The sequence below is a fragment of the Poecile atricapillus genome, chromosome W (genome assembly GCF_030490865.1).
Source record: "Poecile atricapillus isolate bPoeAtr1 chromosome W, bPoeAtr1.hap1, whole genome shotgun sequence".
Lineage (NCBI taxonomy): Eukaryota > Metazoa > Chordata > Aves > Passeriformes > Paridae > Poecile > Poecile atricapillus.
In genome coordinates, this window is record NC_081288.1 from 21,805,730 (window position 1) to 21,828,447 (window position 22,718).

The window sequence follows — 22,718 nt, forward strand, 5'->3', positions numbered from 1 at the left end:
AGAGCCCAGGGAGGCTGAATAGAGTGGAAGTGAAATAAACTTGTAGAGATGCAACTGACCAACCACATGTTCTTCAACAGCTGCATCATTCTTTTCTCTTTCTGACAGGTGGGAACATTACATTTATAGCCAAAGTAGAAGCCAAAGATCTTCTCCGAAAGCCAAATGTTAAATGGTTTAAAGGGAAATGGATGGATCTGGCCAGTAAAGCGGGGAAGCACCTGCAGCTGAAGGAATCCTTTGAGCGCCACACTAAGGTGTGTTTTTACTTTTTCTACTTATGGGGGCAAAGCTCCAAAGAGAGCTTAGAGATCAGTTTAAGGCAACAGGTAGAAGTTCAAGAGCAGTGAAGTCTAACCCTGACTTACCCACACATATTTCAGAGGTGATCTCTGACCCTTTGCAGAAGTAGATTTTCTGCTCTCTCTTTTCTGCGCAAGACAAGTAATGGTGGGGAAATCAAAATTTTCTGATCCCGTTTCTGGGTTGCAGTTTCTTTTCAGAGCCCATTATTTGAGTTATTCTTTGTTTCTAGTGCATGTCTGAAAGACTCATATTTTAACTCCTGCTTTGTGCAAATGCATCCCCCAGGTTAACAAACAACTGTGCTTGATTTTTAGATTCACACATTTGAGATGCAGATCATCAAAGCTAAGGAAAACTATGCAGGGAACTATCGCTGTGAAGTATCTTATAAGGACAAATTTGATAGCTGCTCTTTTGACCTTGAAGTCACTGGTAAGGTTCCATTTGTATCTGTAAATATTTATAGGGATTTCTTTCTCTTTTTTTTTTTTTTTTTTTTTTTTATTTGAAATGATACTTCATTTTGTTCAGACCCTTTAAATGAAATGAAGCTGGAAGTGAACATTTTAGCATAGAGCTCAGAGAATTTTCATGTGAATGTAATTTATTGTCTAAATGAAGACTGTAATAGATTCCATGTGAGATATTTATCCAAGAATTAGAAAAGCTGGCAGGTAAAACCAGTATTGAACTTAAATCAGGCTCTGGCACACAAAACCCACGGCTTTGTGTGTGTCCTTAGAGGTCAGCAAGGTGGGGGTCAGCCTGGCTCCATCCTTCACTGGCTGTGAATCAGAACCTTTTAATCTGATTCAGGCTGTCCCAAAGGAGTAATTCACACAAGGGGGATCCCACCTTGCCCCAAAAATCAGTGTGAGTCTGTAGCTGTGGAGGAGACTGTCTCCTTCCTCTGATGCTGAAAGAGGACAGCAGGGAAGAAAGCATAGGAAGTGCAAAGAAAAAAAGTCCAGAGCCTGTGAATAAAGCTGGAAGGGGAATAGAAAGAAACATCAGAGAAACAGATCTCCTTCTCAGAACTGCACAAAGTACTTCAGAGAAATGGTATGCTTAGCACTGAGCATCTTTGCAGAAACCAGAACCTAATGCCTAAGGGGGTCACTTATCAGGAAACTGAACGAATTTCATATTCCAGATCACACTGATCACATAAATGATTCAAATTATGTTTTTAATTCCTGTATTACCATTATTTCATAGAATCTTCCCAAGCTGCTCCATCCATTGACATCAGATCTGCTTTCAAAAGAAGGTAACTTCAGTGATCCTATCAAGCTCCTCGGTAATGGATACTGGTAGCATGCATAGAGCTTGTGTCAGACAATTGTATCAAGTACTTTATAAAACTGTTTTTGTAAATATAGATTAAAGAAGTGGGATTTAGAGTAATTTCTGGTAGGTGGAATGAGATAGTTACAACACATAGATAGTACATGCAGTATTAAATACCCCTACTGTGAATTACAAGTGTCATTAATTTAAAGGAAGATTGAATATGTAAGTCAATTAAATATATGTTTCTTTGGAGGTTTTTAAAAATATATTTTCATTCATTAAAATATTCTACTGCATGTTTCCTGAAAGCTGTCAGCCACAATATGAAAGTTCCTGGTCCCAATCCTGCACTGATTAAAAGCAGAGAGAAAATTCACACTGATTGCAAGAAGACAGGATCTGGCTTTGTAACCTTACAGTAAACAGTAAATACCATCAGTAAGGGAAAACAGCAAATAGTATAGTACAGAATGTAAGGTAATGCATTGTGTCTTAAGATTTGTTACCTTTCTGATAAAGTAGCAATTCTAACCAATATAGGTGTCATATTTTTGTGATGAAATATATAAAAAACATATAGAACAAAACTATTTTGCAAACAGATAATGAATGCAGTTTTAAAATTTACAAGTAAAGTTTTAATTCTGAAATAACTGCCTTTATTTAGAGAGCTTTAATTTAATGATAAATACAAAAGATATTACATTCAAGGTGCATTTCCTTCTTCAGCACATTTTTAAAAATGCAATAATTAGTCAGCCCAAGCAGATGAAGATATCTCAGTATTTTCTGGTTTTTTAAATAATACCTTGCATGTAAAATCTTGATTAAACATTGGTTTCATTGCAGTTAAGTTACCTTTTTTAAAAATATTTAGGGCATTTCTTTTGTCGATATGTGCTCTATGATAAGGTAATTCTTCTAAAGATCACATCAAAGAAAGAAATGCACCTTCATAGAACTGTGGTTCTATCAGTAAAAAAGGACCATGTACTGTTTTATTCTTTTTTATAACTGTTTTCTCCTTTCATTTAGAAAGAGGTTAAATCTTTAAGGTTAAGTACTTTTCAATCAGTATTTGACAGAGCTATGCATTGTTAAAAGCATCACCCAGCAATGCAAATCCTTGTTTTGTATTCACAGAAAGAGATCAGCACAAGCCCTTTGTTTTGTCCACTACGGAAATGAAAAACAAAGCTGGTTGTGTTGTCTAGCTCCCATTTGTTTGTGTTACTGAAATCCAACACAAACCTCGGCAAATTTATGTACTCAGTTACAAAAATTTGCCATCAAAGTATAAGAAGCAGCAATACAAACCTTTGTGTTATTTTTCACAAGTGCCTACAGAAACACAATCCGTGTGAAAAAGCATACAAGTTTGTGTTGATTTTATACAATTATTTGTGTGTCTGGACAATGTTGAGTGTATGAGAACTGTGGAGCGTTTGCAATGTGTGTTGTCTAAGTCTTCCTGTATTAAACAAAGATTTGATCTTTTTCTGTTAATAACAGTGGTGAAGGACAAGAGGATGCAGGAGAACTTGACTTTAGTGGTCTCCTGAAACGTAGGTGAGAACCAAGTGATGCAGTGAGCAGGTGTGGATTGCAAACCTCTAGGTTCGCACACAGAAACAGTCAGGTGTAGCATTAATAACTCCTTAAGAATTTTGTGACCTTTCAACTTCTTAATGTTTCTAACTGTTATTATTCTCATAGTATAATATGCAAATGTTCAGTTAATTTTACCTCTAAGTGTGCAGAAAAGAAACCTCAGATCTGAGTGCGCTGGGGGAAAAAATGAGCCTCAGCCTAAAGAGGCCAATAACGTTTAGTTCATTTGCTGTTTATTTTGTGTTTGCATGGAAGGCAGAGGGGGGGCAAATTTCCTACACAGGGATGAGCAGTACAGAAAATTGAGTCTGGTGCAACAGTAAAAAAACCTGAAAGGGTTAAATTTATCTCCATGGGTACATCTTCACTTGATTTTATTAGCATTCTTATATGAAAAAATCATGTATCATGTTTTCTAGTCATAGATAACTGGTATAATTCTTCGTTTTTGTTTTTTTTAATATGTACACACAAATGCTCAGTAACGTTTTATTTAACTCAAATGTTTTGATGGATAAAAACTGGGGCACATGTTTCTCTGACTTGCCTTGAAAATCTGGTGTTCTGATGTCTCCAGTTATCTGAGATCTTAAACCCAGTTTAGTCTTTCACCAGATGAAGACTAGTTAATTCATCATCTTTTAAAATCGAGCAGAGAAATTCTGTATGCTATGGAAATCAATGGCAGCTGATCACAGAGAACTGGAAAAGGAATTACATCCTTTATCTCATCTACCACTTACTCTGAAAGAGGAAAATCTGCAGTGTTAATTACATTCAAAGGTCACAATGGGCTCATCAGCTATGGGGGGGGGGGGGAGGATAGTGTTTAAGCAACTAAAGGACACAGGAAAAGCTGAAGCTGAAAGTAGGCAAAGAATTACTTGGACCAGTTCTCATCCACCAGGTCTTTGGTTTTTCAATCTTCTCATCCCTAATTAGGACCTTCAGTTTGTTCTTTCATCCTACTAATAAAACTGGCCATGCCAGTTCTCATGACTGCCTGTGTGGTGTTTCAGGAGTAACATGAGAATTGCATGCGAGAGTTCTTGGTGGTTTTGTGGAAAGATAAATGTGATTTAAGAGACATTACCTCTTTACTAACAATTAACTCTTAAGATTTGTAAGACAAATACTGTACAGCCTTATAAACATGGTATACCTATTGTGTGTTTAATGGATAAAGCAAATATTTAGTTCTTAGACACCATTATTTGACTTTGGTCAAATTGGTTCACCATGCTTCAGGCCCTGAAATGCAACCTCATATTTCTGAGCTTAATTTAATAAGATTGTTAATTAAGCCACAGTGTGGATATTAATATCCATGTGTTTGGATATTAACATCCATCATTATGAAGACAAATCCATGGTTTCATTTCAATTTTTATGACAAGCAATGTTGGAGGTGCATTCTTTTTCTTTTATTTTTTGGTTGTATGACCAAGGAAAGACCTAGAACTTTTCCTTTTTGGCTCATACTACTTGAAACATGTTTTTTTTCAAAAAAAACAAAACAAACCTAAATGCATAGAATCAATATACTGTCTATTTTCTAATTTTCTGCTGGTTGGCAGGCAGACATATCAAGTCTTATCTCAGTAAGCCACACCATGACTGGATATGCTTTGTCAATGCAGTGGATCAGTAGCAGCATGAAATTCCAAGAGGCACAAGATCTAAAAACCACTCAAATATTTAGGTCCTTGATGGCTTTTTGTTTTTGTTTTTTTTTTTTTTTTTGAGTACATCTTTCAACAAAATTGCACAAAGAGATATGAAAGTGATTTCATGGCAAGGTCAATCTGCTTAGGAAATACTATGCTCTGTTTGGCCTCTGGCCTCGGCTCAAACTACTGAGGTCTCAGACCAAAATTGGCTTGCTCTAAGCATTAAAAATTTGTTCTCCAGTTATGCAAGAGGAAAACGAGCCTGGAATTGAGTCTTTCAATCTGGTTGAAAACCAGGATCCTCATTCCCAGCTGCTGCCTGGTTTTAAGGGGAGCTCTGTTTTGATTTCCACAGAGTGCACATCTCTGGCATGGGCAGACACTGGTGAGCAGCCAGCCCTGGGAAAGGACAGAGCTGCCCCATGGGGGTGGGTCTCAGCTTTTACAGGTCTTTTTCATGTTTCTAACTGGAAGGGCTGATCTCCAGCTTCCCCCATGCAGGAGGAATTTCACAGAAGTGGCAGCATTCGCTGTACCGTCACCCTCTGGAAGGCATGAGCACAGATAAAAGGAATGAAATATAAAATTGCATTCCTGAGGTTGTCTAACTTACACTGCTGTCTCAGAATTATTGTATTTGAAAGACTACTCAGGGAGAACCTGTCTTACTTTTTAAAATAACAGACACATTATGAAAATTTAATAAACATCCTGGACTGAACAGCAATTTGGTTTCTGTGCTTCCTCATTCAACCATGCAGAGATTTTCAGGGATCTTCAGCGCTATTTCTGTACATGTCAAAGGAAATCCTCTTTTAGAATCCATAAAGCTCAGTTCTAAACAGTGCCTCGCTGCAAAGCTTGGTATTTTTTTTATTTCTCGAAAGTACTGATTTTGTTAGACAAGCTAGATCAAATTAGAATGATCCTGGTCTGATCCAAATAATTTACAGGAAGAGAAATTTAGATTTCTTCTTCAATTCCAGTATTGTTCTAGCAGTTCACTTTTTTGAGTTAAATTGTCAATCTGAAAAATTATAATTTCTTTTAGGATGCTTCCATTGTTCTATCATTTAATGCCTGCCATTGTGAAAATAATTATACTTCTCTTTATTGGTTGTCTTAGCCTGGAGTTACAGATAATAAATACAGTATTGAAACTTCTTTGTAAAGGTGATTCCTCACACAGGCCTCTGAAAACATTTCCTGCTCTTAAGACTGAGATACACATGGAAGTGAACAGATCCATCCTTCAAGTCTAAGCTGGTGTGGAAATCTCCAGTTCCTATTCATTTGACAACTTTAAGTAATGCTGAGAAACACTGGTATAACTATAAACAGACACAGATTCCCCTGTATTCCAATGTCCAATGTCACCCCCAGTAGCAGTTACAGGGACTCAGGGCTTGAAAATATTTTTATTTAATTTTGAAAGGTACAAATGAGATTCAGTGGTGCCATCATAAATTGTGATTGATTCCACTCAAGTTATAGCAAATAAAACTGATTTAAGTGGGATTAGACTTTATACTATTACATTTTCAAACTGTATTTTTTTTTAAGCATTGAAGCAACATAAAAATTCTCATAATTGATTGTATCAGAAAAGGACAAATTAAAACTTGCATTCAAATTCTGCCTTGAAGAAGAGTAAAGCAAGATGTGAGTATCATTCTGAGCTACTCCACTCATTCTGAGTGAAATAAAAAAATACGATGGCAGCCTTCAAATTTTGGTCAAAGCATTTCTAGCCTCACCGTGATTCAGCTTCGCCTATTTTTTATGGTGTGATAGAGCCTCACTAACTCTTCTCCCGTAATTTTGCTTTGCTAACATCAGGGAGGTTAAACAGCAAGAGGAAGAGCCTGAGGTGGACGTGTGGGATCTCCTGAAGAACGCGAATCCCAGCGAGTACGAGAAGATTGCTTTCCAGTACGGCATCACCGACCTGAGGGGGATGTTGAAGCGGCTGAAGCGCATGCGCAGGGAAGTGAAGAAGAGTGCAGGTATGGCTGTGCTAGAATATTCCTGAGCTCGTTAGTCACACACAATGGTTCACCTTAAAAACCCAAACGTGCCTCACTTCCACACAAGGGAACTTTCACACCACAGCTCATTCCTGCAAGGAGTTATTCAGAAGGCAGCTTTGGTTCATGGTGGAAGTGTAAACACCTTATCCAACTCAGTGCTTACCTAAAGCATCCCTCCCCTTCAGACAATACTGGTTCCATCTGGAACAATGTCCCCCAGGTGTGTGGAAAGGTGTTACCTAATCAAACAATTCAGAAATTAGACCTTGTGTTACCATCAATATCTTCTCCTCTAAACAGAGGTCGCTCCAAACACATACAGTCTTTGCTCTTCATAATCTTGTTTTGCACTTAATCTCCATTGCTCAGAAATCCCAGCTGTACTACAGACCCTCCACCCTGCACTGGGTCAGGACATTCAGGCCTGTCTTTCCCCATCTACCCTGCTGAACAGTATGAGAAGTTCCGATTACATACAGAAATATATATATATAATGTGTGTGTGTGTGTGTGTGTGTGTGTGTGTGTGTGTGTGTGTGTGTGTGTGTGTGTATAAAATACATGTCTATGCCACAGAATATGTTTGCACATACATATAAATACAGCACACTGCCCATTACACTCTTGTGACATCTGCCTGTTTCTGGACAGCATTTCAGAACAGAATGCAGTATATGCATTTGCTGTGCCACTGGTTTCCTGGAAGCATCCCTTCTCTGTAGGTGAAGTCCTCCTCAAATCCAGTTGCAGTCCAGCTGCCTGGTACACCTTCTCTCCTCATCCATTACCTCCCATCATAATATATGTTATGGTACTATACATTATTTTTTATTTATGTGTTTCATTTGATGCACCTACCCAGTCCTATTTGCGCTGCAAAGCCTTGAAGAGATATCAGCTAGAACTTGGTCAGGATAACCAGATCTGTACAGCTCTGTGCTTCTAGTGTTTCTAGATTATTCCATGCAGACCAGTGTGAGAATATGCATAACTTTGTGTGCATATATTCTGACAGCTTTGATGAGATTTATGCAATGTCATTTCAGAATCCATGTTCTTGTTTTTTGATCTCATGTTAAAATGACGCTTGACTTCCACAACAGCTTTTGCCAAAGGCCTTGATCCTGCATACCAGGTGGACAAAGGAGGTAAAGTAAGGTTCATGGTGGAGCTGGCAGATCCAACAGTGGAGCTCAAGTGGTATAAAAATGGCCAAGAAATACGACCAAGTGCAAAGTAAGTGATCTTAGCATATATAAGCAATAAAATCAACACACATGTACTCCCTTGACAAGTGCGCTGCATGGATCTCTCTCTTTGCTCAAGTTGCACCAATTTAATTTCTGAATTTCATTAGATGTGGAGAGTATGCTCAGGACCCAGAAAAGTCCACTGTAGGCTAAATGGGATATAGGTTGTCTCCTTTGTCTCAAGACAAAAGTCTTAGAGATTCTCAAAAAAAGTAGCACAATGTCCTACTCAGTAGTTTTTCAAAAATCAGGAAGCACTGCCAGTATATAAACCACTTGTCCTTGGTCCTGTGTCTGTATCTTTCTATAGTAATTGTGTGCTAAGAGCAGAGATGTTGACATCATACACTTGACCACCTGGCTCATAAACCAACCAAGAAAAGGGTTTTTCCCATCTTCCACTACTGTGTTAACACTCTGAAGTTAACAACCTCACCACCAGTCATGAACAGCATGTCTAGTGCACCTGCATATTGGTTTATTCTCTGGCTTTTCCTAAAAGAAGTGCAGGTGCAGACATTTGAGCACATGTAGAGCAATGCCTGGAAGTTGAGCCCAGTCCTTCTTGTGGGCACAACCAGCTCTTGTACCCCCGTGCAGAAGACCCCATTCCGCAGTCGGACACACCTGGGGAAGGTGTGCTTAAAAATGTAATGTTCCTCAAATGTTTCTCAGCAGCACAAAATCCTAGAAAATTTTTCTTCTGACCAGTTTAAAAAATCAGTGATTAACAAAAGGCCTCTTGCAGAAATGAGGCAGATTCCCTTCATTCTGTTCAAATCGATAAAGGATTTTGGTTAAAATTCATGATTGACAGAAAAATGGATAATAGAGTACCTTTTCTTTAGCCTCTATATCTGGCATTGCAGACAGCTCTATGGATTCCTCTCTAGCAGGAGGGGCTGGATTGAGGGCTTCAGTGCATTTCTACCAGGCTGCTGGAGCAGCTGTCAGATGCTAACAAGCTTTGGTCATTACAAACCTGGAGCAGACCTAAACTGGTGACATAAAGGTGAAAGGCACCATATCCCATTACCAAAACCCCATATCCCATTACTGATATCTTGTGCCATCTGGCCAACCAATAATATCAACTTCTTAACTTTGGCTATTATTACACCTCACAAAAATGTTGGAATGAGTGATGGTGTCCTCTTACTGGTTATTTTCAGCTTTACTCATCTAGAGTTTCAGACTCCATTTTATTTGCCATCATTCGACTCCAGCTTCTTTTTCTTTTTTTAATTTATTTTTTTCATATCACCCAGACCTGGGATCTTGGAACAAGCCAGAAGCAACTCATTGTCAATCTACACCACAGTTCTTTTTTTGTTAGAAGTCTATGACAGCTCTGTTGAAACTTGGAAATTGCTTCCAATGATAATTTTCCCAGTACTGTGTAAAGCCCGGAGTTTTTTGCCTCTAAAAATCCCTACACCACTTTCTACATAAAACAAAAGGGGTCCAGAAGTTGTGCTAATGTGTCTTTGCTGCATTCTTGTCCAGATACATTTTTGAGCACAAAGGAAACCAGCGAATTTTATTCATCAATAACTGTACGATGACAGATGATGCTCGCTATTACGTAACAGCTGGTGATGAGAAATGCTCCACAGAACTGTTTGTGAGAGGTAACTATGTCAGCTTGATGCTGTTTCACCTGCCCTAAATTTATGTGGCTTCTTTGGCTACAACGAAGATGAACAGGGAGGATCTGGTTTGGTATATTTTTGAATTTGTATTAGCAGCTGTTAGGATTATTTGGTATTTCTGTGATCCCTGGCCATTTTTTTTTTTTTTCCTCATCCTGCATTTAGCAGCTTAGTGAAAACCCTGAAATGGGGATATAGTTGACATGATACTGTGCTTTGGGATCTAGTGAGGCTGTGGTGCCCTTCAAAATTTTAAGCCACTTTGGGGACCTGTGTGTCATAGCACTGGCTTCCCCAACACAACACTTGGTACCTGAGGACTCTGATATTGTCCAAGTGCCCTCAGATCAGACTTTCTAGAAGCCAGTTTTCATTCCATTTGCACTGATTTGAGGGAAGACTCTATCAACAGTTATGAATGGGAGGCCACATCTTTACTCTCTTTGCTCCCACTGTGTTGATTATCAAAGCAAAACAGGTATTAATATGAAGAAATGTTACTTTTATTGAGCAAATTTCCTACTAGCATTCTAAAGAGCAACAAATTTTCAGATTTAGGGCAGAAAAGACTGCACTGATACTCATATTAGAATATGAAAGCAATATTCCCTTCTACAGCATGATTTAGAAAACCTCTTTCACTTGGTTTTCCCTCTCAGATTGTAAATCTCTAATTCTTTCTTTCCAAAGATCCTCCGATTTTGGTGACCAAAGGCCTGGAGGATACCAGCACCTATGTTGGTGAACGAGTAGAACTGAGCTGTGAAGTGTCTGAGGATGATGCAAACGTGAAATGGTACGACACACCTTGAACTGCTCCCATGAAAATAAAATCCAGAAGCTTTTAATTGTGGGCAAAAATGCAGGCAGCTTTTCCCACTCCAGTAAACCTGAAAATTGTTAAGAAAATCTTAATTAAACTTTATTCAAAAAAGTAGCAACACCAAAAATACCCTAATACATTCATGGATGAGTTTTTCTAGTGCCTTATAGTCTTGTAAACCCTTCTCCTTCTCTGGGAGTTTCAGTTTATGGAAGTCTTACTTGCACAGGACTTCCTTTGGAAAAAATAAAAATTCTTTGTTTTCCATTAGGTTTAGAAATGGCGTAGAACTTTCCGACGATCCTAAATCTCGGTATCGAATTAAGGTTGAGGGTAAAAAACACACTTTGATCATAGAGGAAGCTGCCAAAAATGACACTGCAACTTACTCAGTAATGACAACTGGAGGGCAATCAGAAGCCAAGCTTGCGGTCGACTGTGAGTATCATCCACCTTGCTCTCGAGTTCATACGTCACAGTGTGCTGGCATACAGAAATGAACAAATTTCTTGCCTTTCCCTGGGGGTTGAAAAGGAAACTTAACTTCCCTACCAATTTTTTTGCTGTGAATCTCCAGAACAGTGACTTCCCTTTAGACACTATTTCCAGTAGCAGGCCATGAACTAGTTCTGCTTGTTAACTTCCTGTCACTCCATAAAGATGGAAAACAAAGTGATCCATCCAAAGGTACAATAGGTCAACAAAGTGAATTTTCAAGGGAAGTATCTGCTTTTCTTCAGTCTTTTCAGGTTTTCACAGGAAAGCCAAACCTAGGCACAAGCACATGACTGTGTAGCCCTATCAGCTTTGTGCGTGCAATATCTATTGAAAGTGCTTGTGTTTTTAAACAAAATGTATCTGATCTATCCTCTGAAGTTATCTTGTATTATGCATAAATGTACATTTTTATTTTTAATATTCACGCTGGTCTTCGCTATTTTGTACAAATTGTCACCCTGGCCAATTCATGCTGTTTTATTATCAAGTTGGAAATTATGGCTACTGAGCTCCATCATCTTTCTTTAATGTATCTGCTTCTGTGTTCCTAAGTGAGACCACTGAAGATATCACTTGCACTAGAAGACCAGACTGTGAGGCTGGGACAGGAAATCCACTTGAAGTGTGAGATATCTGAGAATGTGGAAGGGAAATGGTACAAAAATGGGCAGCTGATTGAAGCTAGTGACCGTGTAAAGCTTTACCACAAAGGAAGGTAAGCCTGTTATGTATTGGCTTGGCTTTAGGTGGAATGACACTGTGGAGATGTGCCAGTATGGGAGCTACTTCACTAAAAATTATCTGCTAATCAAGCATAACCTCTGTCCCGGAAGACATTTATTTCTGTCATTTTAAAAGCCATGACTCCTTACTTCCTTTAATCTTGTGTATTTTGACTGTGAAGGACAATAATCAAATCCTCAATCCACCTAAGTTCAAGCTATTGATTTTTCTTGCCATTGCTGTTGTTGTTGGTGTGGGATATTAAGCAGAAAAAAAAAATTATTATTGAACACTATTAAAAATGTACAGTTCTTTTTCCCTTTTCTTTATATGCCTCTTTTTCTCATAGCTCCTGTTTGTATCAACTCACAAAGATAGTGCAACAAAAGTCAGAATATTCCCACAATGGGATCACCTACAGATTGTTTCTTGAGCAGCCAAATTGCAATTGAATGGCAGCATCATAGATTCTCTGTGTAAGAGAGATTACACTCCTGTATTTTTCTTGTTCTATGTTCAAACAACCAATATTAAAATTGGTCACATTATTTGGTGGTCTCAATAATATTTTGTACAAAGCACACAGTATTTAATCGCCTAAAATACCACTAGGCAACCAGCAAAGGATATTTTAGTCACTAATATTACACACAAAATTTTCACAAATTTTTCCTTATATCTCCAGGCAGTCTTCAAAAATAATTTACATCAATTTCTTTTTCAATTCTTTCACAGAATCCACAGATTTGTTATACCAGTTTCTGCTGTTGATGATGAGGGTGAATACATGTTTGTGCCAGATGCCTACAACATTAATATTCCATGCAAAGTTCATATTGTAGGTAAGTATACCGCACAGTGACCTGTACAGAACACCTTTCTGTGACCTTTGGGAATTAAAAGCAGCCTGAAATACCCCTGATTACAACCACTTTGCACCCTCTGAGCAGGAATTTGCCCGAGAACACAGACCTGCAGCTTTGGCAAAGTGCAGTTCAGCTGCTGGGAGAGTCCTTTGCCTGTGCTCAGGACCTGCTCGTAGTTTGTGAGCTGGGGGGAGCTCCTGGGGGAGGCTTCTTGAGGCTGAGTTCTTAAACCTAAACCACTGTGAAGAGCTGGTGTAAAACACTTGCTGTTTCTATCCACTTCTCAGATATACACTGCTATCTTTAAGAACAGACTTGCTAACATTGCAAAATATTATTTAGTTTGTTAAGAGTAGTAGAATAAGCACATATTTACCTATTCACTAAAAAACATTAAATGCTATCTAGATGGGGAAATTGTTCTGCCCAGCTTTGATTCATTCAGCAAAGCAGAAGGCTTGTTAGTGATCCCAGTCCTTCAAACAAAAATAAAACAGCGCATTGACTCTTCCCAAAGCAATACCTCACCAGCTTCTAACTGCAACCAGCCACTTGGAAGTGGAAAGCAGAGCAATATAAATGACCAAAGTTTTAGAAAACATGTTTTTTAATTGAACCAGAGACATGTGGGGTATCTATATTAGAAAAAATATTGGTGAGATATAGGAAAAAGGAAAAGGGAAGCGGTACTAGAACCCACAACTGAAATTCTCTAGAGCCACTTAGAGGAAAATGCTCTCAGAAATTACCTGAATATACATAATTCTGCCTCAGAGAAACAGCTGTGGGTTTTTTCATATGGTCTTATTATTCCAAAATGTCTATGGTGCCATGATTTCTTTTTCATGAAGCAACTCTTTTCTTAAATATATTTTTCTTCACAAATTTTCTTCAAAACAAAACCCAGTTGCTTAAAAATACCAAGAAAATAAAACACAGAGCATGTTTCTGTGTGTTGCAGACATGTGCCAGGTCACTGAACTCTCAGAGCAGCAGCTATATGTCAAACTTGGGCAATCTCTCTCCTTTTTCAGATCCTCCTAAACTTCACCTGGATGGTCTTGGGGAAAACAACACTGTGACAGTAGTGGCAGGAAACAAACTACGACTTGAGATCCCCATCACTGGTGAACCAACTCCAAAAGTATTTTGGAGTAGAGGGGACAAGGTACATTGTCATTGTAGTTGTTACTTCAGTGTAACAAGGAGGCTTTTCCTTCCAAAAATAATCTTTAGCCTTTTGAAGACATTGATTTTAATGGCAGAAAATAAGGGGGAGATGCCCTGTATTTAAAAATGCTCCTTGCACAAAAAAGAAGAATAAAACAGATAAATATTATTTAGCATCTTTTGGGTCTTTTAAAGGAAATTAATAAGGAAAAAAAAAATATGGGTTTACTATAAAAAATAGTAGAGGAGAAGGATATATGGGATGCAGAAGAAAAGTCATGAAAATTTACGAAATGGCTACTTCTTCTATACATTTGATGCACAGAATGGCTGCCAGGTTTTATCAGAAAGCCATGATATAGTCTGGTTTTGGAAAATGAATGATAAATTTTGATGGAGTTCAAGTCTCAAACGAAACAATAGCCTGGGAAATTGGGATCTTACATCTGGTGTCTTAATGAAAAACTTTTGCTTAGATCAATCCCTGGCTATGTAAATACCAAAAGAGTCACTTTTCACATTTAAATTTTCATGGTGATATGTGGAAGCTGGGACATGTTACCAGTGCTGCATCCATCAGACCTATCTAGTCAAATGTGTGATCACTATTTTTAAAATATTAATTGCAGTGTCACCACTGTGGTCCTGTTCAAACGGAATTATCCCAGGAGAGCTCCTACTCCAAAATATGTGACAGCATTTGAAAGCTGTGAGGAGAAACTACTGACAATTACAGTCATTCTGACCTTTAAAGTGAATGACCTACTTTTGATCTGACTTTTGGAAGAATCACCTATTGTTTTTCCGTCAAATTAATGACATGTGGTGTTGACAAAAGTGTGTTCTTGCTCATAGGAGAAGCCTTGTGCCTCGTCCTTTGTGATGCAATGGCTCAACTGAGTAGTAAACCATTACCATATTTAATTTATTTTAGTTATTTTGTCATTTTTCTCATGAGTAGGTGAGTAAAATGCTGAGATTTGGTGGGATTTTTCTTACAGTTTCTTTCACGTTTTCATTGAAGTGACCTCTACTACTTTTGGATTTTGGTATTTGAGTATATTGATTCTCAAATACAGAAAGTATGACTTTTCCCTCTGCTCACTGTGGTTCCTAGATGGTCACAGATAGTGGAAGAATACGGGCAGAAACATACCCAGACAGCAGCTGCCTGGTCATTGATGCAGCCGAGAGGGACGATTCGGGTGCTTTCAGAATCACTTTGAAGAATGAGGCTGGAGAGGACACAGCTCTAATCAACATTAAAGTGGTTGGTAAGTTGTGTGAAACAGTGCCCATGAGCCATGTATTTTATCACTGTGGCAGAGTCCCAGGAAACTCCTCTTTTCCTATTTGTCCCCATTGCCAGGCGTGGGATGGAGATCCCTTAGTGCAAGGGCACTAAGGCTGGGTGTTACTGAAGGGAGTGGGAGCTTGGATGGGATTTAAGTAGGAGTTAATTATCACTGCTGCCAGGGGCCAGACTTCTCTGGTTGCCTGAGGCTGCCCTTATCCCTCCTGGTTCTCCACTCTCCCTGTGGCTGTGGGCTCTGTCTTAGCACATGCCCTCGAGAGCCTCTCAAGTGTCTCGACCCTGCAGAAGAACTTGGCATTCATCCATTCCTAACCACCATCCAGGATCCACTAACTTTATTTTTCTCTCTCTCCTCATTAGGAAATCCTGTTGCACCTCAAAAACTATTTAGATCTGTTTCTTATTTGACATTTTTTAATTTCAACCTATGCAAAAAGAAGAAATATTTTTTAAAAAAAGTAATATTTGCTTTGTTTACAACAGATGTCCCTGATCCTCCTCAGGCACCAAATGTGACTGAGGTGGGTGAAGATTGGTGTATTATGACCTGGGAACCTCCAGCAAATGATGGTGGATCACCCATTTTAGGTACATACTTTGCTTTTCTTTTTTAGGTTTGTTTTTGGTTTTGTTTTTTGTCTTTTGTTTTTTTGGTGGTGACTAATATAGACAAAAGAAGCAAATGCCAAATAGTGGATGCAACAGGATCAGAGTTTAGCTCAGGCCCTGCAAAGTGGCACTGGGAATATCCAGTAGCTAGAATGTTCTCCCTACTCTTTGACTTCACCAGATACTTGTTTTTCTAATGCTTTGAGATTTTCCGCTTTGTATGTTATCACAGTATCAATCCCCCTGCTTGAAGGACAACCTCTTATAAAACAGAACTTCGAACTTTTACCAGCCTGTTTGAATGTTAAAAGGAATTTCATAAACAATTTACTGAGGAAACTGTTTTAATACACTGAACCAAGATGAAAGTTAGAGGGGCCCAGAGGTCGGTAGAACCAGACCCTTTTCACTCTGAACTAAGCACAGCAGTCTTCTAAGTCCAAAAAATTCTTGGCAATGAAAACAAAACAGATGACTATCAGATAGCTTGCAATAGGGAAAATTATCCCTAAATCACTCTGAAGATAGAAGGGGACATTGAAGCATATCCAGATAAAAAAATGTCATTGGGCAGTCAAAAAATAGACCCTTTATTACTGATCTTTATGCTATCACTTACTATGATAAAATCTTTTCTGGTCAAAAGGATACTTCATTGAGAGGAAAAAGAAACAGAGCTCCAGGTGGATGAGGCTGAATTTTGAACTGTGTAAGGAAACAACTTTTGAGCCAAAGAAAATGATTGAAGGTGTTGCTTATGAGGTCCGTGTGTTTGCTGTCAATGCCATTGGCATGTCCAAGCCAAGTATGCCTTCCAAGTCCTTTGTTCCTTTAGGTAAGTAACCAAGAGCACAGAGATATGTATGCATTTAGAAAATAACCATTAATATGTTGTTATAATCATCTAATTGTATACATTTTATATTAGTGTGACAGCTAGAAGGCTTTGTCATCCACATAGTGACAGGCTAACTCAGTGGCCTTTCATATAAAGAAACAGATTTTCAAACTACTTTGACAGCCACAAGTCCCTGTAAAAGAGAGGTGTCTTGTTCTTCAGATCAGCAAAGGTTCCCCCCCTTGCTCAGCAGCACCCCCAGAATGCAGAGGAGGAGGAAGGAGGGGGCTGTTACAGCTCCAGCATCCTCCCTTCTTGCCAGAACATACCTGCTGAGGTAGAATACACTGCTCCCAGCTTCTTTGCTCTACCAGCCACAGCTGCTTGTCCTTCTCAGCAGCAGGAATTTATCTCTGGGTCAGGCTGTGAGCAGATATGGGATGAGGTAGCTGCTTTCTCCTAGTGTGGCCCTAAGTGGGAAAGACACGCCAGGGATGATGGAAAGTCATCCTGGTAGGCAGGATAGCCTGTCACCGGTGATACTAAACTAGAGGAACACAGACCATAATCCTTCAGTTGTAACACTGTGTTCTGCCTTCTCCCTGCTTGCTTCAGCTGTCACCAGCCCCCCAACTCTGCTGGCAGTGGACAGCGTGACCGACACGTCGGTGACAATGAAGTGGAGGCCACCAGACCAGATTGGGGCGGCAGGGCTGGATGGCTACGTGGTGGAATACTGCTTTGAAGGAAGTAAGTGAGAATGCCTGGGGTACCTGACTCACAGTGAAAGTGGGTGAGACTTTCTCCATTTTTTCTCTACAGGTATCAGGTGTTCTGGCTGTCAGGCAGAGACTAATCAGGCAGAAAACCCCAAGGAGCAGGGTTTTGTTCAGGCTTCCTTTGGTTTGTATTCCAGATGCCACCCACTGAGTGTGGTTCAACATGTCTTACGCTTGATTTGAAACCCAAATCAAAATCCATATAATCTGTTGTAGTGTACCAAGCACCGTGCTAGTAACTATCCTCTTTCAGATGCTGAATGAGTCAGGGCAGCAAAGTTCATTGGTGGATAAAGGTGTAGGAAATAATGAATGGCTACAAGTGTGGCTCAAAATATGTTCAGGTTGGATGAGTTTTAGGGACAGGAGGTCCTCAGTGTGGCAATCCCTATGTTGATATATTACTAACCCGCTAGTTCAAGTGCTGGCAGCCAGCACTGAGAACAACCTCTCCAATAGTTCCTGTAGAAGTCATCTAGGCATGCAAAGCCCATGTCTAGATATTTAATTTCTCCAACATTTCAGTGTAGTTTTGGGGATAGCTTTAACTATGTCTATCTAAGACAAAAATATATAAGAACTGGAGGAAGAAGTTTTGAGAGTAAAATAAGAAGGAACAGGGAAATATAAATTATATTTTACAACTAAGAGTCTTTGGTGATCAAGCAGCAGAAACAGTTTTTCCAGCAGATTGTCTTTGGAAATGGTATCAAATGAAGCCTATTTTCAAAAAGTAAAATGCACCAGCATCTGGGTAAGTATCAAACAGCCTGGAGTGGTATGTGCAATACCCAGCCTCTGTGGACCAACAACATCAGCTGCAGCAATGTTGTGGATGTGGATGAAGGGGACACAGTTATCTTCAGCTCCACTGCTGTTGCTCTTAACTGTGCTGTAAATCAAGGGATGGGTTGAACACCTTTTTCCTACAAAGGCATTTATTCCAATGAAATGCAGTCCATAGCCTGGATACAAAAGGTAGAGGACAGAACCTGTCATTCATGCTGTCACATTTCCGATTCAGACAATCCAGGAAAATAGTAGGTCATAAACGTGGTGAGGTGCCACGGCATCAGAGTACACTCAGCTCTCTCGGGCGAGTGGGAGAGGGTGTGAAGAAGAACCACTGGCTTTTCTCAGGAGCACTCAGCATCTTGTAGTATTGAGATGAATATCTTTAAGGAACAGGACTGCAAGAAGCTCAGAGACCTGGAGAAGAGTACCTGAAGGCAGACACAGCTGGAATGGTAGGAAGGGTTTTCCTTGGATATTGGGAGGGAGCTGCGGGAACAGCTCAGAATGAGTAAGCATGCAGTCTTCCATCAAGACACAGTGTTCTTATTTTGCTTCAATGCACAGGCCAGGTGTAGGGGATTATTAAAGGGCCTGTCAATGTGAGGACTTCAGTGTATGCTGTATATTATGTTTTGTTTAACCTTGGGTAGAATGGCAGGGAAAAGTTAAAAGTGCTTGACATTACAGTATGTGATATCCAAAATAGGTGATGATAGAGAATGAGAAATACAGACAGGTTAATTCAAAGTATGGCTTTAAAAAGGAATCTTATAAATCTGTTTTTAAAGGGCTGTTAGACAGAAGAACACTGTATACCTGTTAAATGGAACAAATTCTTTACTTTTTTTTTTTCCAGATAGGTTTTAAACATATGAAGATACAACAAAATGGCAGCCAAGTCTGTCATTTTACTGTTACCCACCTCAGTTAAAATACAATGGGTATAATGTATTTTACATAGTTTTGAGTGTTTATGTATATCTATATATGCTTCCTATATATGCATATACATCTATATATACACAATTGACATTATGTATATATGTCACGAAAATGCTTAGGAAGAGGCAAGATAAGCAGAAAATGCCAATTTTAAAATGCTAATTTTAAAATACCAGTTTTAAAAGTCATGTTGTTGGATTATTCATCTTTTTTTCTCTGTTCTGTTGTTTTTTCCTTTTTGCAATATCTTAGTGCCTCTTTTTTCTCAGCCCTTTCAGTGCCTGTTCTGCCTCAAACTAATTTTTTTTCTGTAATGTTTAATAACTCTTTTTAATTTCAAGATACTTTTTATGACTGTCTATATTCATTCTGCCGCTTTTTTTCTCTTAGTTATCTGTTTGTAAACTCCTCTGTATTTACACTCTCCATTCTTTCATTGCTGTCACTGAAGTAGTTTTCAAGAAGGCGTTTCAGAATCTTCCTTACTGTAGCAATCATTCGGAGAAATCATAAGCTGACAGTGGGAGGACAAAAAGTACATATAAAGATAAATTAGAAGAATAATGTATCATAAACATTGGTTTGGCTTTGCAAAAATGGTACTTCCCTTTAGTCAGAACCACATAACTTGACCAAGTTGGTGGATTCCTGCAGTCCTTAACTATGTGCCACTCCATGCATGTTACTGAACTGCAGTCTCATCATGGGTATGCTGATCCAGCATTGCATAGGTGTGAGTAACATGAATATAGAATACATATATACAGAGAGAGAGACAGAGAATTCCCCAGACCTAGTTTACAATACCCAGCTTTGGCCCTCTTGCTGTGGAGATGTGGAGTAGACCAAATCCTGTTGACACTGGAGTCCCTAGTGAAGTGTGCTGCTGACCAGTTCTTTTGGGGCATTTTTAGGGCAGCCTGGGGAGCACAGCCTGAGTGTTCCCCATGACAATATGTTTATCTGCTTGTAACAGGCTGTTACCTGCAGATGATCTGTTTTTATAGCCAGTAAATAAGTACTTCAGAGAGTCTCTGTTGGCTGAGATCTTTGCCAGTGTACTCATCTAGGACCATGCAAAGATACTAGAACAGTATTTTTATAATCCCAAAAATAGCCAGCTCCAGGATTACAGGAAATCCAAGGCAGTGATAAATTTGTCCAGGAAATAAAGCCTTAGGGTTTACATCATATCTGTCATCATCCATGGGTCTGGTCTTCTTTAATCTTCTATCTATGTTACCTTCAGCTAAATGTGTTCTCTTCCTCTGTTATCTCTAAGTTTTTTTCCAAGACTTCTTTTTTTCTGTCTCTCTTACTCAGAATGTATCTTTGAATTTTTTATCTCTTCTATGATGTGTTTTCTTCTCCTTCTACACTTTCTCTCATCATCATATCGTTTCATTTCTCCCTTCCAAATGTTCCTTTTGTCTCTTTCTTTTCATATTTCTAGGGCTATTCTAGGGCCCAAAAAACTCATACGACTTTATATCCTCTTCTTTCATCCTTTAGCTTTCCTATGGGCATCCCATATAACTGTTCTGTGATCTAGATGCCCTCTTTCCATCTCTTTTCTCCCTGCAGTCTCCCTAAATATGGGTTCTCTAAATCTGTAAAGCCCAGCATCTATCTTTGCATACTTACTAACAGGAATTGCTAACCACTGACAAAATGCTCCATCTGTGTGAAAGTGGGTGTCTCTGATTAATTTTAAAGATGGATTCTCTCAAGGTTTATCGACAGATCTGTCTGAGGAATTGGGGGAGCCACCTTTTAACCTGGAAGGTACAGTATTCCACAAAGGATATAAGTCTTCTTTAATGAAAGAAAAACTCTTTCCATAAAAGTAAAGATAAATTCCTGATAGCAAATTTCAGTGGCAACAGTCTACAGACTTTTCTGTAGTACAGGTGTAAGGGGAGGGGAAGATACTTGGGAAACAGTTATTGATAGAAATCCTTTTCTGCTGGAAGCTTGAAGGAAAACTTAATTCTTAAAAGCAAGGCTCTCAGTTATGAAAACGTACCACAGCACTATGCTCTAGGTCTGCAGGGCTCTCCAGTTCATAACCATTCTCTTGTCCTCTGTGCCCATTTTATAGTGCTAGCTTTCCATGATGTGGGAAGATCCTGACTTGCTAGTTTATAATTCATAAATCTGGCTCCAGTGCCCAGGTGCCAGCAGTGTTAGGGCAGTCTATGCTGGGAGGACAGGGTGGATAAGAAAGTATGGTTTTTAGCTGAAGCTGTTCTGAAAGACTGTACTCTTATGATCACTCTATGAATTTTGTGTGACCACCTGGGGGTAGGATTAAAATCTGAGAATGGTGTAATTATGTGAATAATTCTGACACAGCCTTCCTTTTTTTTAAAGGCATGAGGAGAGATGGCATTTCATTGCAATGTGTAAATATTCTGTGTTTCTCTTATTTCTCAGTTATACTTTTAAGGGAACTCAGCACTGGTTGAAATTAATTGCAAAACCCATTTCTCTCCAAGGAAGCTGTTAAAGCAATGATGAGTGCTTTTGGAAATATATTCTTTGTCCCCCTTGTTTTATTCTAGCTGAATTAAAAAATCTAACCACTTTTCTCTCTGGTACATCTAAATTATAGACATATTCTAATAATATTTGTATAATTATATAAAGCTATATAAATATAAAAATATGTAATCAGCAGAAACTCTTCAGGGTTGGAAACATTCTTCCTACATATGAAAGTGAATCTATATTGCATTCCAACATAATTAGAAAAACAAAATAGAATTATTTATTAAAATCTTACGAATCTATTACTCTTCTGTAATTTTCCTCATCCGTGCTGTGGATGTATTTATAATTCCCTATTCTTTGGATTTGTCCTCCTTCCCTCACTTCCCTAAACCAGCTGATGAATGGATCGTGGCTAACCCAGAGCTGACAGACAAAACAAAGTTTACCATCAATGGCCTTCCAACCGGCTCAAAAATCCTTGTGAGAGTAAAAGCTGTGAATGCTGCTGGTGAAAGTGAGCCCAAGTACCACCCACAGCCTATTTTAGTCAAGGAAGTGATAGGTAAGATCCTGCTGCCTACACTTACCCACAAATACACTCGGTTTCCATACTAATACCTGGGGTTTTTTTAAAGCTAATACTTATTTGTTATAGGTAACTGGCGATATGGCCCTACAAAGCCATCGTGTGGTGGCTAGAAATCATGAAACCTTCTTTAAAAAAAATTCACAATTTTTAAAAAGTTTTAAATGTTTCATTTCTGAGACTTTATTTCTCAATTTTTCAGGGATTTTTTTCCCACAGAACTTGAATTGATGGTGCTTTTTTCAAGTTGCTCTAAACTTTCCACCTAGTCCTACCATTGTAGCATTTGGTGTTACAAAAGCTAATGGTGTCCTGAATGCAACGCTGGGAGACCAAGAAATTTAAGACACCTCACTCATTAGTAGCTTCTGGGAATTTTAGACCACACTGTATTGTTTTATACTGATGCACACCAGTGCTGCCTTGGTTAGAAAGGAGGATAAGTGCTGAACACAAGCTTTTGTTTTAT

The 22,718-nt window shown here is 38.9% G+C and overlaps 1 protein-coding gene across 4 annotated transcripts in view; it reads left to right on the forward strand.

Moving 5' to 3' along the window:
- The window catches only part of LOC131592253 (myosin-binding protein C, slow-type-like), a 69,635-nt gene that overhangs the window by 33,631 nt on the left and 13,286 nt on the right, over positions 1-22,718 (forward strand). For all 4 annotated transcript variants that reach the window (XM_058863646.1, XM_058863648.1, XM_058863647.1 and 1 more), the window contains 17 exons: positions 109-257; positions 621-738; positions 1,525-1,576; positions 3,112-3,168; positions 6,720-6,886; positions 8,014-8,146; positions 9,667-9,791; positions 10,503-10,608; positions 10,907-11,073; positions 11,686-11,848; positions 12,592-12,698; positions 13,757-13,890; positions 15,010-15,166; positions 15,691-15,795; positions 16,463-16,651; positions 17,270-17,404; positions 22,058-22,225. In XM_058863646.1, coding sequence (XP_058719629.1) covers positions 109-257; positions 621-738; positions 1,525-1,576; positions 3,112-3,168; positions 6,720-6,886; positions 8,014-8,146; positions 9,667-9,791; positions 10,503-10,608; positions 10,907-11,073; positions 11,686-11,848; positions 12,592-12,698; positions 13,757-13,890; positions 15,010-15,166; positions 15,691-15,795; positions 16,463-16,651; positions 17,270-17,404; positions 22,058-22,225 — 2,232 coding nt within the window. The remainder of the gene's footprint in view (positions 1-108; positions 258-620; positions 739-1,524; positions 1,577-3,111; positions 3,169-6,719; positions 6,887-8,013; positions 8,147-9,666; positions 9,792-10,502; positions 10,609-10,906; positions 11,074-11,685; positions 11,849-12,591; positions 12,699-13,756; positions 13,891-15,009; positions 15,167-15,690; positions 15,796-16,462; positions 16,652-17,269; positions 17,405-22,057; positions 22,226-22,718) is intronic.